The sequence below is a fragment of the Marmota monax genome, unplaced genomic scaffold, assembly GCF_021218885.2.
Source record: "Marmota monax isolate L192 unplaced genomic scaffold, Marmota_monax_Labrador192_F-V1.1 WCK01_AAM20220418_F8-fsc00009, whole genome shotgun sequence".
Lineage (NCBI taxonomy): Eukaryota > Metazoa > Chordata > Mammalia > Rodentia > Sciuridae > Marmota > Marmota monax.
In genome coordinates this window covers 24,492,647-24,511,267 of record NW_026694710.1, presented here as the reverse complement: position 1 = coordinate 24,511,267, position 18,621 = coordinate 24,492,647, and the positions used below count along the sequence as shown (strand labels likewise).

Sequence of the window (18,621 nt, the reverse complement as noted above, 5' to 3'; positions counted from 1 at the left end):
TTGTAGTTGAAGATGGAAAAGGGCTAGGTCCATTTAGCCTGTGGCGCAGGGTGGACTCACAGAGGCTGCGGAAAGGAGTGGCCGGAGGGGGGCGGTCATTGGGCGCGATCCTGGCGGCCAGGAACGCTCCTTGGAGCTTGGGAGGGTCCTGGCACCTATCCCACGGCTTCCTCCCTGTACACAGGATCAGGCAAGACCCCTAGATGCAGGGCCACACACCTGTGGCGCTGCCCGCGGGCTCTGCCTGTGCATGGAGGACCGTTTCTTGCCTTAAAAAGAACCTTGAAAACCAGACCCTCCCATTCTCGAGAGCGAGGCTGGGGCGCAGCCGAGGGCGTGCGTGCGGGGCGGGGGTCGGCGGGGCTGGGCGGGTGGGGGCGGGGGCGGAGTAGGGGGATCGGAAGGGAAGCGCTTCCTGGTTCGAGCCGAGAGGGGCGAATCGGGCTCGGCTCCCGCCGCCGGGAGGAGCTGTCTGTCTGCAGCCCCCTCCTCCCGCCCTGCCTCTCCTCCTCCTCCCGCCCTCCTCGCCGAGCCGGGCGGTGTTGGCAGCGGGAGCGGCGGCGGCGGCGGCGGGCCGAGCAGCCGGACAGCCGCGCTTGGGCATCCGCGGGCGCCGAGCCTCCGTCCCTCTCTCCATCCCTCCCGGGCCTTTGTCACTGCGCCCGCGGGTAGCGGGGCCGAGAAAGAGCCCGACAGAGCGTCAGATAGCCGGGAGGTCCAGCGGCCAGGCCGAGGGCGCCGGAGGGGCCATGTCTTACCAGGGCAAGAAGAGCATTCCGCACATCACGGTAAGCGCCCCCGCCCCGCCCCGCCCTGCTGAGGTTCTTTGTGGCTTGGGGATGGTCGCCGCCAGGTCCAGATCCACGGGGGTATGGCTGAGGCGCCCCCGAGGCTTCCTGCGTCGCCACGGGTGGGGCGGGGCCGGCCTGGGCCAGGCAGCCCCCTCCCCCCAGCCTCTGGGGACAATAAGGGGGGAGCCCCACATGGCGGGGCGGGGCTGGAGCCTCGGGTCCCTCTCCCCGCGGGCGTGCAGCCCCCTCCCCCTACGGGATGTGCCAGAGGATGGCGTGACGGGGGGATGCGGAGCTGAACAAAAGAGGGAGGGGCGCAGGGTCCGAGCCCCCTCCCTCGGCTCCGCAGGGTGGGAGGTGCGCTGAGCCTGGCGCGCGCAGCCCCTGCACCTTTCGGCCCTGGCACCGCACAGCCGCCAGGAGGAAGATAAAACGCCATCGCCGCTTCCCACTCCCCTCCCCGTAATGATGGGGTGGAAGTCCGGGCCGCGAGACAGCGCCATGATGGAAGCCCGCGCCCACCCTCCCCGCCGCTAAAAATAACCTCTCGCGGGACACGGGTGGCCGCGGCCAGGGAAGGGTTAACGCACCGAGGCTGGGTTGCTGGAGGGTGGGAACGGTAGTGTGGGCCGAGCCGGCAGACTGTGTCCCTGGGTGTGGCCGGAAACAAAGGAGCCCTGGTCTTTTTGCTTTGTCTCCATGGGGAGCCAAGGGCTCAGCGGTCAGGAGCTGGAGCCTCCACCCCACTCCTTGCCTGGCCTCAGAGTTGAGGAGGCCATTGCAGAGTGATGGGCACCACCAGCACTGTGGACCTTGGGTGGCAGGCCGAGCAGCCAGGTGCTGAGAGGCGGGGTTCTAGGCCTAGTGGAATCCCCCAGGTGACTCCTGAGGGCTGAGGATCTGGGACCAAGCCTGCTCATTTATGCAGAATTCTGGGTCAGGAGGAGGCTGTCACTCCCTACACAGCTGCCAGTGTAGACTAGCCCTGTTTTATTGAATCCCAGCAGCGGCCCTTGGAGGGGGACAGGGTGGGAGGAGCTGGACCCTTGGCCTCCCCTGCACTGCCCGGCATCTGCTTGACTGGGCTGAGCCCTGAGTTGGGAAATCCCTGGTGGGCTCAGCTCAGATTCTTGCCTGGTCAAAGGGGATTGGGACACTTATCCATCTCTATGCTCTGCCTTAGGGACCCAGAGGCCTAGGGCCAATCTGTAAACACTAGTTGGCTGAGTGCGGGGAAGGAGTGTGTGGCCCAGGCCAGGCAGCACAAAGAAAGCACAAGAATGTCCCTCTGAGGCGATGCCTGCTGTGGGAAGTCTGCCCCTGATCCTAGGAGGATAGGCAGGTGGTGGAGGGGCCCATGAGCAAGAACCTTGGGTCCCTCTGCCCCAGGTGGAAGTTTACCAGATGGTCTTTGAGGCAGGAGTGTGGAAATGCTGCCCTGGGCTGGGGATCTGTACAGTTGGGCTAGCTGTGCTGGGCCCCCTGCTGTGGGCTCTGCTGAGATGAACTGCCCAGCCTTTTGCAACAGATGGCTCTGGGTGTGCCTTTTGCTCTGGCCCCTCTCTGCACATCAATGTTCTGATATCCACAGTGGGTACCTCCTCCAACAAGACCCAAGAGCACCAAGGGCTGCGGGTGGGGGGAGGCAGCAGAGTGTTTAGGTGCTCTGGGTCCACCTGGCCCTCCAGGGCTTTGGATTTGCTGCCTGGCTCCCTGCTGCTTTGGTTCTTCATGCAAAGCAAACAGTCAACATGTGGGTAAAGGAAAACCTCAGGTTTGGTTCCAGCAGCCTCAGGACGTGGTTCCCATAAACATGGGGAGGAGAGATGCTGAAAATTTTAGTTTTACGTTCATCCGGATAGCCCTCCCTAGCCAGAGAGATTTGTGGTTTTAAGGAGAAAATAACAAACCTGAGAGGGTAGACTTGGATGGGGTTTCTTCAGGATCCTTCAACTGCCTGAGGGTCTTGGTTGATAATGCACATGTGGTGACAGGGACCAGGACCTTTCCTTAGAGGCTGTTATGGCTTTCCAAGTGCTGCACCCCAGCCTGTTCTATGCAGTCATTTGATGAGTGAGTAATAATGGCAAGCATCTGGTCTGTGCTTGGCACTTGCTGGGCTCCAGGGCAAGTGGGAGGGAGATGGCTTTGCACTTGCTCTCCCAGATGCAGCTGGGAGTCCCCTGGTAGAGGAGGAGGAGGGGAAAGGAAGAGGAGGAGGGGAAGGCACAGGCGCTTGGCTCCTGCCCCCAAGGACCAATGGACTGCTTGAAATATGGATGAAGCTCTATTTCATTTGTGGCTTTTATTTTTTAAAATAAATGGCACAGCCGGGGATTAACTTAGCTGAAGCTGTTTCTGTGCCCACTGAGCATTAAGCAAGAAGAACATCCTGGGTGTGGCTCTCAGCAAACAAAGGCACATAGCTTCCTGGCCTGTAGAAGCTCTGGGCTCCCGACAGAAGCACCAAAGGGGGAGGCCTGCTCCATCGTGGGGTGGGGGGAGTCCAGGTTTCCACCATGGGGATTATGGTTTCTGTTGTTAACAGTCAGGCCTCGTGGGTGCCCACCCTGTGAGCTCTTGCTGTAGTCCAGCTTTCAGCATGAATTTCACCATCACCTTGTTCTGAGAACAGTGCTGTGAGGCAGGCAGCCAGGCGCATCGTCCTTGCTTCCCCAGGAGTAAACTGAGGTGCACAGACATTTGCAGCATATCAAGTTCTTGCACTGGATTGTGACATTTAAGTTCACATTCAAGTAGCAAGAGCAGGTGAGCTGCTTGGCTCCCTGAGAAAATCACACCCATGCTTTGCCTCTTCCTTTCACTCCCGGTGAAACTGGTGTGTGTGTATTTATAAACTAGAGTTTATATCTTTGGTACATCAATGTGTATGTAAGTTTGACATCCAATCAAACAGTGAAGATGGACAGGAAGAAAGACCATCCAGTAGAGCTGACTCAGCTGAGTTAGTTATTCTAAAGTGCAAATCTGCAAACATCCCTGTGGGGCATGCTGTGCCCTGAGGGTACCACCCTGTCCTGTAGGTGTGCAGTCATCCCTGGCTTTTTACACAAAGGGTTTGAGATGCCTGCAATTGCTTGATTTGCCATGCCTGTTGTGAAATCAGACAGAAGTCGAATACAGGACTGAGGGTCTGGAAAGAGCAGAGAATGAACCTGACAGTAATTAAGCAAATGCTCTCAGTTGTGTTGAGTTGATGATGGAGAAGAGAAAAATGGCCATATTAAGGGAAAAATCATTTGTTTACATTAGATTATTTAAAAGCATCTCAGAGGGGACATAAAAGTGACTCAGAGTTGTGATGTCTCCCATTTCACAACTGTGCCACCTTAATCATAAACATGTGCTTCTTGTAATGAACTTGGTCAAGCCTTAATCCAGGGGATACTTGGAATATGGCACATGAGTGAGCTTGGCGCACAGTAAATACCTACAGGTCAGAGTTTCTCTTTCCACCCTCAGGCTCCCTCTCTGAAAAATGAAAATTTGGAGTTTTGGCTAGAGCAGGTATTAACCACATATCTGCTGTGTTCTTTAAATTGTGCAAGGTGCATTAGGAAACCTGCTATCTAGGTGATAACGTTCACCCACAGGAAACAAGCTAAGAATGGCCAAAGGGCAAACCCAAACAGAGCCCAGGTGTCAAGAGGAATTCAGAGCAGAGAGGACCCAGCACTGGCAAAGCAATGGGGTGGCTTCTCTGGGCCCAGAGGTTGGAGTGGGCCAGGTGCTGGTTGCTGGGGAGTAGGGGGTAGCAGGATGGGCAGGGAGAGCCACATGGAGAAGGCCTGGGCTGGGGGTAAACGTTATGAGAAGAGAGTGAGGAGCTTCATACAGCTGAATCAGAAGTTGAGCTTGAAAGCGATTCTGCAGGGCTTTGGGAGTCTGGCAGAATTCACTTAGTGGACATAATACCTGGTTCTAAGTGTGACTCAGACTCCAGTGAGTTATTTGGTCTGGGGCGAGTCTTCCTGGGCCTTGGATTCCTTTTCTTTACAGTGAAAGAGTTAGATTGGATAATTTACTTCTAAGTTACAGGGCATTTTGATGGTCTTCTGTGGGTGACAGGGAGCCATTGCAAGTTCTTGAGCTGGGAGGATGGCGTGACAAGGGCAGTAGGTAAGAGTGTGGATTCTGAAGACGGACTGAGTCTGCATCCTGGTTGCTCCACTTACTAGCTGTGTAATTCGGGAAATTCACCTATTCTCTGTATCAATTTTTTTCTAAACAAATTTTGTTTGTAAAATAATAATAATAACTCATAGATTTTTTTCCCCCTGAAAATTAAATGACAGTGTATATAAGATGGTTGGAACAGTGCCTGAACATAGGAATTGCCATGTGGGTTAGCTGTCATGGTTATTACTGCGGTGTCAGCTTTGTTTCATAGCACACAGTTTCAAGATATCAATGACATATGTTTATTTCTTGCTCATGCTACATGTGGGCTGTGGGTTGGCTGTAACTTTGCCCCTGGCTGCAGGTGGACAGTGAGTCTGAGACCTGGGCTGAAGGAGCAGCAGAGCCCGAGAGACTGGCAGCACCTGGAATGCCTTTAGGAACTTCTGCTCCGGTGTGGCCTGACTGCTGTCTGCTATAGTCCACTGGTCAGAGCAAGTCATGCGATCAAGCCCTGAGTCAATAGGGAGAAGACATTTTTTTTCTGGAGAGATAAGAAGATGAGATGTGAATGTTCTGGAATGTCCAGACACCGGGTGAAGTTGGTGCTTGGGGGTTGGGGGTGCAAAGGAGAAAAGGCCCAGCATTGGTCCTCAGCTTGAGTAGAGATTGGGAAGCACCAAACTGAACTGGGCGGGAAGCTAGGAATACAGATTGGAATGGGGTGAAGGGCAAAGCCAGAGGTGGAGATTAGAGACCCTAGTAGATGAGGCGCTGTAGGGACAGGAGGCTGCAGGGTGGCCCACCAGCCTGTGCTTCTCAGCCTGTGGCTGTGAGCACAGTGAGAAAGTCCTCTGCAGATGTGCTGCCAGTTGTGGTCATCGTGGAAGTTTGTGTTGCTCCAGCCACATGTTGTTTTGGCAGCGTCTCTCACAAGCAGAGAGGAGCTACATCCAGTCTAATTTGCTGGGAGTAACAGGAAGCTCCCACCAGAGAAGGGAACCTTCCCAGACTGCGCCTTCCAGCCTGTAAGAGGAGGGCAGCAGGCGCGGACAGCACCGTGGTGCTGAAGAGCCAGCCCATGCCACCAGGAGCTATGGAGGTCCCAGAGACCCAGGAATGCCGGGGCGTGACTGCTGGGGCGTGAGTGGCCTGGCAGGGTTGGTGCTGAGTGGTCTTTAATCCCTTCGATGATGTTGCAAAATTTTATACCAGTTGGCAGTGTCCCCCAAACACTGAAGGCTAAGGACCCTTGTGCTGGAGAGATGTAATGGCCCAGTGTTGGTTTTGTTCTGGGAAAAGACAACTCTGAGTTGGTGGGTATTGGTGGTGTGGCACGGGGTGGGAGCAGGGATGCTTCATAGAGAAGATGGTTCAGGAAACAGCCCCTGATGGGGGGGGGGGCAGTGGACATGTGGGTCGCAGCTCCTCTCTCCTTCCTTGGCTGTGCTCCGGGCATCTTTCTCCCTGACCACACTGCCCTCCCTGGGCCTCTGCCTTGATATCAGCTGTGCCCATCCTCCGTGGAGCCTGCTCCTCCTGGGGCTGGGGACTGTGGCTTCCTGCTTCCATGTCCTTGGCTTGTCTCTGTGTCTGTCAGCTCTGCTTGACCGTGAATACTTGGACTGGCGGGGGTCTGTCCTCAGCTTTCTCTGGGGCACTCCTGCTCAGGGCGACTCATCGACTCATCGCCGGGCAGTGTGAATGGGCGGATGAAGCCAGTGCCTTTGGCCTCCTGGGGTTTTAGGCGTGCCTGCGCTGGCCTTCCTTAACAGCGCCCTGTCTGTGGACTTAGCATTTCATAGTCGCCGTCCAGGGGAAGAGGTTGCAGGAAGGGCTTTTGGATCTTGAAGAAATAAGAGAGAGGGGCTCCTGTAGGGGTGCTTTGGCAGTGGGGAGGGGCGGAGCTGGCTGATTCTCTCACACTGAAAAGGAAGCTTCACAGCCACAGCTTTCCCCAGGAGCTGGATTGCCGTGTCTCCCTCTCCTCCCCAGGCCCTGGCCACCACCGATGACTTGGTGCCACACGCTGGGGTCAATTCCATGAGAAGACTCAGTGATCTGATGCAGAGCAGCGTACCATTTGAGGAAAGTCTGTGCCTGTCCCCAGGCTATGCTGCCACATGCTCTTTATGACATCATATTCGTAGACCCTTAGGGCTTAATCCCTCATCACATCTCAGCACACATCTCCTTTCTGTAACCTCAAATTGGAAGGGAACCTTTTAAATTGTGTAAATATTCTGTTTGTGAATTTGAGGAGGCAGGAAGGACTGTCCATTGCTTCTCCCCACCCCCTGCTCATGCAGGGATTCCACGTGCCCTCTCCTTGCATTCCTCCGGGGACAGGGAGATCACCACTTCACCAGACAGCCTGCCTTGCTTGCCCTTGGGCAGCTCTGTTCTTGGTCACCCTGCACGTGGAGTGCCCTCCACCTGCCCTCAGCTTCTCTCCTCCACAGTGCTGTTCCTCAAGTCCCCAGAAGGTATTCAGAATCAAACTTTCAAAATGAAACTTTAATGAGGAGACATTTTTTTTTCTGCTTCCTCAAATGCCTGAACTTAGAGCAAGTGGCACAGAATGTTGAATTTCACAGCCCCATGTTCAGTGTAGGGAGCACTTTTACCTATGATCCTAAGTGATCCTGTGGGTCACTTTGACTAGTTGCATTAACAGATGAGGAAACTGGAGCCCACTGAGGTCAGGCAGCTCAGAGCTCTGTGAGACCAGCTCTCATCCTGGCATCAGGACAAGGACCCCACAGCCTCCTGGGAGGTATGTGTCAACGTGAGCTGGAACTTGGAGCCTCATGACCAGTGCTAACCGGAGGAGACTCCACGGAGTGACCCCTGGTCCTGGAGTCAGGACACTTTACATGATGGGGAGGTGGAAGTCAATGGGCGGAGCAGGTGACCAGGCTGCAGGAAGGCGTGGGTACAAGCTCAGGACTGGGCAGGTGCATTTAGGGAGGCTGGGGGTATCGTGAATGGACGAGAAGGGTGGGCCAAGGCTGAGGACAGGTAGCAAGGCCAGGAGGAGGCTGGGGGCCGAGCTGGCGGGGCTGAGGCTGGCTGGATGTGTTTCACAAAGGCCCTCTGGCCTTCAGCAGGGAGACCTGTGGTGAGGGGGCCTGGGGCAGGAGCAGCAGGAACAGGTGGTTGTGGGAATGTTTCCAGGGTGGACACAAGACCAGGGCTGCAGGTGTGCTGTGGGACAGATGTGTCCCCACGGTCCTTGGGCCAGAAGGTCATGGGTGACCCTCACAGTGGCACTAATGTGGCCCTCATGGGCTGGGCTGGTCACCACAGAGTGGGCTTTCTATAAAAGTGACTTGGTCCCTCTTGCTCTCTTGCCCTCTGCCTTCTGCCAGGTCCTTGTGAGGACCCAGCTCCGTGCTCTGGACTTCCCAGCCTCCACAGCCACGAGCCAAAACCACTTCAGTTGTTTATTTGTCACCCAGTCTCAGCTGTTCTGTTATGGCAAAGAGTGGTTCAGACATGGCGTGAGAGGTGACAGGGAAGTGAAGGTGAGGCCGAGTGTTTGAATGAGATCCGTCTCCCCATGTTGCAAGGATGTTAAAAAATCAGGCGGCCTTCTAGGTGCTATTCATGTGTTAATTCATCTAATTTCCAAGATAACCCTCTGCATTACATAGGAAAGTGGGGCAGAGCGGTGAACTTGCCCACCTTGTAGGATTGGGAGGCCTGAGGCCACTCAGAACCCCACTGTCTGGCCTCCCACCCGCGTCCTGAGCCATAGCCAGTTGCATCTCGGTTAACTGAGTGCTCAGTGAGGTACCAAGGGTGAAGGGGTCTGGCTGGCCGGGGGCACGGCCAGTGTCAACTGGGTGACGGGGTCTCTGTTGAGTATCTTACCCTCGAGAGTCGTTTGAGGCCTTCAGAGCCTTTTATCTCCCTTACCTGCTCTGACCACATTCACCACAGTCCAGGGCGGGTGTTGTGCCAGGTCTGTGCGTGGTGGGTAGTGGTGTTTCTTACTCCATCTCAGAGGGGCAGAGCTAAGGCTCAGACAGGTCATCTAGGCCTAGTCACGAGAGCATTCATTGCACAGAGGCCAGTGGGTGGTCACTGTATAGGTGCCGGGTAGGGCTAGGTTCAAATTCTGGCTCACCCTCTCTTGGGTCTTACCTTGAGAAATTTCACTCGAGTTCTCTAAGTTTCCTTGTCTATAACTCCTGTGTGACTTGCGAGTGGAGCATGCGGACCCTGTGCTGCAGGACTGGCGCCTGCCCAGGCTCGAGGAGCATGACTTTTTAAAAGTGGAGCTTTTCTGTCCAGATTTTTGGTAAGAGGTAAGAAGCAGAGGCACAGAAACACAGACATGGGTGGAGGCCTAGATACCAGCTATCAGTGTAGTTAGCATCCCTCTCCAGCCCACTCCTGGGGCCCGGAGACAGACACTCCATCCGCAGGGAGTATTTCCCAGACCTCTGCAGGCAGGACAGGACCGGAGGTCCTGGTGTCATGACTGCTGTTGTCATGGAAACGGGTCTGAGCTTGCAGCAAACGTGGCAATCCAAGGGGACCAACCAACTGATTCCTGCCAGCCTGTGGTGTTTGCCACTCTCTCCAGGAAAGCAACCCAGGAGGCGGCAGTGGCATGAGGCAGAATCTGACTAGCAGATACTCACGCTTGCCCCCCTTCCCAAGGATGGCTGGGCCAGCGTCCCCCAATGGGGGACCTCTGAGACCTGGTGTGGACACCTGTGCATTGGTCCTAGGCTCCATGTCAGCATTAGGGGGCATTGTAGGGAGAGGACATGGGGCGTGCCCTCCCTTTCCTTCCTGGGGTGGGAGAGAAGCATTAGGGATTGGAAGGGTGACATTGGGGCCTGCACCTCCACTGTGAAACGTCTAAGTGTTATTACCTGGGTTTCATGGAGACGTAAAGAGTTCAGACTTACCAGCTGACAGGGGAGCGGTGAGGAGCTCCAAGGCTGGGTGAGCAGGAGAGACATCAGCCTCCCTCCCTGTGCTGTGGCCAGTGCGTTTCAGCACCACGGACAGCACATGGCCCACCTGTTCCTCACCCAGGGCACCTCACCTGGACTCTGGGGACACTATGTATATTATTCATTTTGCGGGAGTGTTCTCCATTTCTCTGTTTTTTTTCCAGCTTAATGAATTTCTGCCCATATTTCAGAACTCAGGTCAATGTCCCCTCCTTGATGACACGGTCACTGTCTTCCTCCAAATCTGTAATGACAGCCTTGGTTCTCTGCTATTTCCAGATAGCCAAAGTTGCTAAACCAGTGATTTTTGGATAAGTGTTGGTTTGGAGAACAGCATGTCTTATTTTCCTCTGAGGACCCCCAGACCTTAATGGATTTTGTGTGTCTCCTGAGGGCCGCCTTTTGGGTCTGTGTGCAGGGGACAGGTTCCATTCCCACCATGTGGGAGGGAGAGCAGAGCCCAGGGCACTTGAGAGCTTTGCTGGCCTGGACAGCGATGCAGAGGCTTCCCTGTGATCCAGACCTCCCTGCCCCCAGCAGGGGCCGACTGTGGTGTGTTTTGCTGTTGGTCGATTGGTTAGGAAGGCCTGAGGCCTGGAGGCAGATGTCCCTAAGCGGAGCTGGATAGAACAGTTCGTGTAGTGAAGTGACCGACGACACCTGCCCACAGCTGCTCTTCCCCCATTGGGCTGCTGGGAGATAGGGCAGGTCTGGAGATGAGCCTGCGCCTTGCTGGGCCGTCCTCCAACTCACAAGACACTGGCAGGAGACTCCACTGCTGGCCATTGCCAGGGCTTAGGTGACCCTCGCAAGGTGTCCTTCCAGCACCACCTGTGCCATGCAGGCGTTGTACCTGGCATGTGTCCATGCCCAGGCAGCGGGTCAGGATTTCAGGAGAGATGTATGGTCTGTCTGCCTGCCTTCCCCCCATCCTCTCCTTCCTTTCTAACCTCTTCATTACCCTTTTTCACCCTCCTTCTCACTCCCTCTCTTTTCAAGTGTCCCATCTCCTCCTCTCTCTTCCCTGGCCCCTGTCTGCCACCTCCTCCAGCTGCTCAGCAAAGATCTGCGACATTCTGAGGAGGGTCCCTGGCCTGTTGATGGAGACGTAAGGTGAAGTCACAGGGGTCTCCAGGCCCCTCATGCAGTGCCCAGCTCATGCAGGGCGGGGAGTGTTGGGATGCGTGTACGTTGACCTGCCAGGGACACCGCAGTGGGGGCCCCAGGGCCTGCTGGGGAGGTGTCAGTTCCTGCCAGAAAGACCCACTCCCCTTGAATTCTGCCAGTGGAGAGTTTTGCAGTTTGGTTTTTCACATAACATCTTATTGTCTTTGTCCTTGAAACTTCTGTAAAATATTGACCAGCTGAGGGGTAGTGATGTGGTTACACCATTGTAACTGAGTCTGGATCTGATCTTTGCATATAAATCCTGGACTCGTTTAGGGCTATTTTCCTGGGGACAAATGGACAGCACTAGATTCCGGGTCAGAGGGCATGAGTCCTTTTTTATTTTCAAATGTGTGAATTTTATGTTTAAAATAAAAATATTTACATATAAATCATGTATCTATAATATCTTGGTATATGTGTGTAGTGACATTCCCTCTGTTTGGTGTGCAGCCTGAGATTTTACACATTCCTTAGAACGGGAGGCCCCTGGGTCTGACCTTGGAGTGTAGTTACATTCCATCTGCTTGTGGGGTGTCATAAATTCCAGAGCATGAAAATGTCTAGAAATGTGATGCAGTGTGGCTTGGTGGCCTACACACGGGCAGGGAGTTAGGAAAACTGCATCAGGAGCGTGACATTGGAGGCCACACCTGTCTGGAACTGCATTTCTATCGAGGTCAGATCAGTGCCCCACACAGTCCGTTCAGGGCAGGCAGCCACAGAGAAGGTGTGCTTGGTGAGTGTCTTCCTTGCAGACGCACAAATCATGACTGGCTCCCTGTTAGGGATTCAGGGCAGGTTGTTGGGCGTGGAGTGACTGCTCTGGAATCCCCTTTCTCCAGGAAGCAGGACACACCATTTCACACTCTCTTCCTTGACTTGTGGCTCTGAGGCCTTTTCTCTTCATCTCCACCCATTGGGTGCTTTCTCCGGGAGTTATTCCACAGATTTCCCACAATATGGAAGGATCTGGGCTTGGAAAAGCTGTGTGCTCAGTTCTGCTCCCAGTTTTCCCTGCACATGGGCAGAGCACTGGCCCTGGGCGAAGCTGTGGGAGGGTGGTTCCTCCTTGTGTCCAGAATAGAATATTCTAAACTCGCTGCGTTGGAGACCCCTTTCAGGGGTAGTACCTACCAAAACGCCTTTGAGTTCTACAGGACGTGTCTATGAAAATGCTATTAAAAGGCAAAGGAATGACTGATTCGAAGAAAGAAAGTGAGGATGTCAGGTCAGTTCTTGCCTTATTATGGATTTTTCAGAAGTGTACTGGCACTGGAGAGATGCTGGAGTTTGGACCCCTGTGGTCCCAGCGTGCAGTATTTGGGGGTAGTGCAACAGGGGAGGGTTTGGACCCAACTCCACTGCCTGACTCAGGAGTGCAGAGCAGGCTGGGCAGATCACTGGCGTGCAGTGAGTCAAACACCCCTTTCAGGCTGAGCCTGGGAAGCCCGTAATTAAGTGTGACAAGGGAGGTGCTGCCTGCAGAAGCCGGGTTTGAAACCTTGCTCCGACAGCTAAGGACTTGTGTTTTCCTGCTTTCTGTGCCAGGAAGCTTGGCCGCCAGCTTGCCTGTGCTTTCCGGGCATGCAGAGCCAGGCCTTTGCTTTCCCTTGGTCCTGGAGTAGCCTCCAGGGTGCTTGGTGGGTCTCTTCCTTGCAGATGCACAAATCATGGCTGGCTCCATGTTAGGGATTCAGGACAGGTTGTTGGGCTTGGAGTGAATGCTCTGGAATCCCCTTTCTCCAGGAAGCAGGACACGCCATTTCACACTCTCTTCCTTGACTTGTGGCTCTGAGGCCTTTTCTCTTCATCTCCACCCATTCGTTTTCCAAGAACCAGTTTAGGTATCCATCCATCCATCCTGCCATCCTGCCTGCCATCTACCCATTCATCCATCCTGCCTATAATCTATCCATCTATCCATCCTTCAATGTTTCCATCCATCCATCTGTCCATTTGTCCACCATCTGTCCATCCGTCATCATCTGTCCATCCATCCACCCATCCACCCACCCATCTGGCCAAGCGGGTCCAAGGTCTTGAAGGTGTAGCGGTGAAGAAGCAAGAGTCCCTTCCCTCATGGAGCTAAGTCTAGTGAGAGCATCTGTAGGGAGAAGAGAACTCTAGGTGGTGCCAACCCATGCTTGGTCCCTTGTGTGGTTGTGCCTTGCACATCCCCCGGTGGCACATCACAGCTTGGAATCCAGTGGAAAGAGCCACATGGTAGCCAGACAGGTACATATGTAGTATGTCAGATTACTGTGATGAGTGCTGTGCAAACACGAGGGGTGAGGGGCAGGGCAGCTGGTGGGCAGGCGAGGGGAGGGCTCTCAGATGAGTGACCCTGAGCAGAGCCATGCCGGAATAGATAGTGGGAGGGCAGACTAACTGGGGTCTTGCTGACCTTGGCTTTCACACTGAGGAAAATATAACACTGAGACCAGAACCCACCTGGGAGTTCTGGCTGCAGACTGTTTCTTCTCAGAAAGTTTCCCCGTTGCTTAGTCTGGCTTGACCTCTTCTGGGCAGAGCATCTCTGCCTGCCTCTCACGGTAGATGCCAGGGGACCATTGGGACCACTGGACCGTGGCCTCTGGGACCCTCTGTAGTGCATTTTCTCAGCTTCCTGAGGGGTCCTGGTGGACTTGAGCCCGGTTGTCCCTTTATCATGTTTTTGTGGCAAGCTCTGCTTCGGGTGGTGGGGGGAACCTCTCATTCCCGGCAGAAGTGGTTGCACTGAATTCTTAACATTTACTGGCTCTCTCCCCACACAAGGGATGGGGGCCTTGAGAGCAACTTGAAGATAATGAAAATAGAAAATAACCACACTGGAAAAATTTAAGCTCCAAAAAAAATGGAAATTAACAAATATTAATGATAGGCAAAGGCACTTGGTGTTCCCATACCTGGCAAATTGGGCAGTACTCTTGGGGAAGCAGTTCAGTCACATTTATCAGGGGCCGTAAATAAGGTTTGTGCTGTTGGACTCAGTTGTTAAGCTTCTGAGAATTTGGCCTGATACAGCATCCTAACCACGGAAAAGTTGTGCACAAGGAGGTTTGGTGCAGCTGACTGCCTCGCTGTGGAAAACAGAAAATAACTGAAGGGCCAAACAGTGGGGCCATAACTAACTTATCACGTAGCCATGCGATGTGGTGTTTGGCAGACTTCTAAAAATTGTGGTAATGAAGACCATGCCCTAACTTGGGATGTGCTTATGGTAAAAATCCAAAAGGATGGAGCTCTGTTCTTTTCTGTTCTTGGACTCTCTGCCTCTGGCCTGGCAGGTCACTCGACATTCCTGGCCGCCCCCCTTTTCAGCCCTTTGTTTGGTTCAGCCGGTCTTATTTAGTAGGTTTTAGCTTGCCCTACCTGCACCCCCAGGTAAGCATGACGGCCCCTCACTCTGTTCCTGCCCTTCCCCTCCTGGGCCACCTTCTATCCCATGACTCTCATCGGCCGGGCTCAGGGAGCAGATCCCAACTCTGCCTGGTTTCCCGTGGCTCCCAGGGCCTGGGCCAGGAGTGATCACTGCCTGGATGAGTGTGTGTATGTGTGTCCTAGAGTCACGGCTTTGGAACAGACAGGAGGACAAAGAAGACAAGCGTCCGAGTGACCTGGTGCATGTGCAGGAGGGGCAGGGTTCGTTGCACAGTCTTTTCATTATCTGCACAGTGTCTCTGAGTTGATCACCGTCATATTCAGAAATGCCTTAAGAAGTTCCTGATCTATAAATGACGCTGTGTCTTCAACTAGTGAATGACATTTAGAAGGGAGGAGACAGCAGAGACCCACAGGGCAAGTGCACCGTGGGGACTTGGTGTGCATCCCAGTGACACAGACATTTCTGAGACAATCCAGTAAAACCGCATGTGGTGTGTCCTGGGCGGAGATGAAGGAGGAGGTGGATGGGGTTAGCTGGAGTAGTGGGCTGTGGTGAGGGCTCCTTAGGAGGCCCTTCCTGGTTGGAGAAGGTACTGAAGTATCTAAAGGAGAAATCCCATGTTTGGGTTTTGTTTTGAAATACTTCTGGGGAAAATGCAAAGCATTGAGGAGGGAAGGAGGTGGGGTGAGAAGATGGAGCATTGGTGGAGGAGGGTTGAAGTGGGGGGGTTTGGGGGGGTTTCAGTGCCCTTTCTTTACCTTTGAAGATATTTGAGAGTTTTATTGTTAAAAGTTGAAAGAAAACCATTCCCCTGACTTTCCCCCAGTGACACTTAAAACTCTGCTTTGCTTTTCAGAGTGACCGACTCCTCATCAAAGGTGGACGGATCGTCAACGAGGACCAGTCCTTTTATGCCGATGTCTACTTGGAAGACGGGCTCATAAAGTGGGTTGAGCAGGACACACCTAAGAATCTGTTCCTCCAGGTGGCCTGGCCTTGCTGGTGTTCTGCCAGAGTGGCCGTGCTGTGCTCCTGTATTTCAGAGCTCCAGACTGGGGACGTCAGACTGGGTGGAGCAGGGGCCGGGGTGAGCTAGAGCAGGGGCCGGGTGTGCTGGGTGACCCTCCGTTGTCCCAGGCTTGCTGATACTCCTCAGGGTGCCTATTGCCTTTAATGCTCACACTCAGGCTGTGAAATGCAGATGTAGTGTTTTGGGGATATTTTTAAAGATTTTTTTTGTTGTTATAGTTGGACACAATGCCTTTATTTATTTATTTATATGTGGTGCTGAGGATCGAACCCAGGGCCTCACACATGCTAGGCGAGCGCTCTACCGCTGAGCCCCAACCCCAGCCCAGGTGTAGTGTTTTATATTAGGGGCATGAGGGGCCAGTGGGGCTAAGCACTGAGCCCAGTTGCAGGGTGGGCTGGGGACAGGGCCTGTGTCCCCCCCAAGAGCCCCTGGCTGAGCACAGCCCTGCCTTCCACCTGCCTGCCATTCCTGGGGTTCGTTGAGGGGATCAGGGGAGAAGTGGGCCTCCATAGGGACCTTGGCTGGCTCTCAGAAGAGTCCTGGCTCTGCCGTTTCCCTACTGTCTCCCTGTGGGCTCCCTTTCAGCCTGCCATTGCTGACCCCAGGGTAGGAGCCCCCTGGGACACTGTAACTCAGTGATGCAGGCCGGGTGACTTCAACAACAGGAACTCACAGTGTGGAGCCTGGAAGCCCTGGTCAGTGCCCGCAGGGATGGTCCCTCCTGGGCCTCACTCCCTGCTGGCCTGGGGCCTCCTTCTCACTGTCCTCAGATGGCCTTTCTTTGTGCTGCCCAGGCGTCTCCCTCCTTATCAGGATACTGGTTCTGTTGGGTTAGGGATGCACCTTGATGACCCATTTAGGCTTAATTATCTCCTTGAAGCCTCATCTCCAAAAGTCACAGGGGGTGGGTGGGGGGTGTTGGGGCTTTGGCGTGGTTTGGGGACAGTTCCGCCCATAACGCCAGGCAGTGGTTTCTCCGTGGCCTCCAGCATTTTACTGGCTGGTGATGGGGACGTGGCCTGGACTCACGGCCTCTTCCCTGGGCATCTAGAAGAGCAGAGGAGGAGACTGTCTGCGACCGGCTTGGGCTGTTGGTGCAGGAAGGAGAGTGCAGGGGGCTGGGGGCACGGGGAGGTCAGACAGGATGCAGACTTGGTAACAAGCCAGCCTGCCGGGGAGGGGGGCACATGCTGTGATGGGGGTGGGGGTAAAGGAAGCCGGGGTTAGTGGGTGCATCGTGCCCCCTGAAAGTTCAGAGTCTCTGCCTCCCCATCCCCTGCTCTAGTTCTGGACAGCGGCCTCCTCCCTGCCATCTCCCCGCCCCCAGCTCACTCTTGTGTGCACGGCTAGCTCACTCCCACTTGGAAGCTGTGCACCCCAGCCCCTCCGTGGAACGCCTGTCCCTGCATTGCCAGCTCCACGTGATGTCTCCTCAGGGCACTTCCCTGCCCGGGGATGGCCTGGCTGCATTCCACCTTCCCTGTGGCCATGAGCTGCCATCTGTCACAGCCTCCCTCACGTGGTGTCTGTCCCTTGGCCAGGGCAGCAAGGCCTCCCCACTCTGGAGCATGGCCTGGTCCATAGTAGGTGCCCCAGAGTGCTGACGAGGAAAAGCGAAGTGAATCTGGACCCCCAGGTCAAGGTGAGGGTTGTTTGGAGCCCCAGAGCACCCATGCAGTGTGGTTGGGTAAGTCCAGAGCAGGAGGTCTTCTTCTGCACTGCTGCTTAGATCAGAGGAAGCCGCCCGGGCTGGGGCCCCTTGGCCTCCAGGGCTTCAAGGCCTGAGGGCAAAGTCACCAGGGAGCTGCTGATGGGGTAGCCATTCTGGCCACCTGCTGCTTGAGCTTAGAGCTGGTCACTTGTGCTTCCGTCCTTTTGGGGACCTGTGGAGCCCAGTGGTCATGGGCTGAGCTGCGTTTCTTGAGTGCTTGCTGTATGCAGGAGCACCTGGAGCCTTAGGACTTTGGCTGGCCAGGCTGTTTGGGAAACAGACAGTTCTGTAAATTCAGTATCTGTCCAGTCCTCTGACTCAGAACCCTATTTTGCTTGCACCCCAGTGCTAAAGGCCTCTCTGAGCTTTGGTATTCCTCTTCCTGCTCTGTGAAGCAGAGAGGGTGACCATGACTGAGTGCCTTGCAGGACTCAGGGGGTCCTTTCTAGCATGCAGCCTACTGGCTGAGAAGAGTAGGGCTGGAGTGGCCTGTGCTGACCCAGGCATACAGAGGCTCAGTTTTTGTTTACTTTAGTAAACACCAAGAGTCCTTCTGTTTGAGACCCTTGGCGGAGTTTTCTAAGAGCCATTCAGCTATTAGGGTGCAGTGAGCTGTGATTCATGGAGGATTCTGCCTGGTTCACCGAGCATGGTGATTCAGATGCTGGTCACGCAGGGTTTCCTCCTGCCACAGCGGTGGCACATCTGAGGCGAGCTGAGCTTCCTCTGTCCTCCTTTTCCGGACTTGTTGCTGGTGTGTGCCATTGACTGCGTCTTCCTCCTGACTCACGGGGTCCCCATCAGTTCAGTCCCCGTCTGAGGGGAATGTGCTGCTCCTGTGTCGGGGAGGCAGTCAGCCGGGGCAGGTCCTGTTCTTAGACTTGGGGCCTCCCAGGCCCACCTGGACTTGCTGTGTGACCTTGGACCAATCTAGGTGCCTGTCTCAGCTCTGCGCCCCCTTTGGCCCAGTGGACCTCCTCCCTTGTGGGGATGTTGGTGGGAGACTGGAGAGGTTGGTGGAGGTACGACAGGGCCCCTCACCGGGACCCTGGCGTGGTGACCGAGTCACAGGCGCCATTCACACCGGGCTGTCTCTGGGGCAGTGGCGTGTAGGACTGAGCCTCAGGTCTGCTGCCCCTGCTGACTTACTGAGTGGCCCCGCACCTTTGCAGTTAGCATTGGGTACATTACCTGTCTTCTTTAGAAGTTAGCTGGGAGCCCAGGTGACATCATGGGTGAGTGCTTAGAGGAGTCTCCACTCCCCAGCAGGCCTCCAGGAAGGGCAGCTGCTCTCTGTTAGGGTCAGTGTCCTCCAGAGGCCCTTTCCTTCGGCTCCTGGCACCAGCCCACGTGTTTGGAGAGGGTGGCAGAAGGACCCAGAGTTTCCATGCACTCAAGCCAGCTGTGCAGGGGAGGGT

At 54.9% G+C, this 18,621-nt stretch overlaps 1 protein-coding gene across 2 annotated transcripts in view; it reads left to right on the top strand.

The window, feature by feature from the left end:
* Crmp1 (collapsin response mediator protein 1) overlaps nt 1–18,621 on the top strand; it is a 66,957-nt gene that overhangs the window by 4,032 nt on the left and 44,304 nt on the right. The window contains exons 1-2 of one of the 2 annotated variants that reach the window (XM_058572420.1): nt 568–788; nt 15,316–15,404. In XM_058572420.1, the coding sequence (XP_058428403.1) occupies nt 750–788; nt 15,316–15,404 (128 nt within the window). In that variant the 5' untranslated portion in view covers nt 568–749. Of the gene's footprint in view, nt 1–567; nt 789–15,315; nt 15,405–18,621 lie in introns of those variants that run through there. The other variant, XM_046423543.1, reaches the window with a different exon arrangement.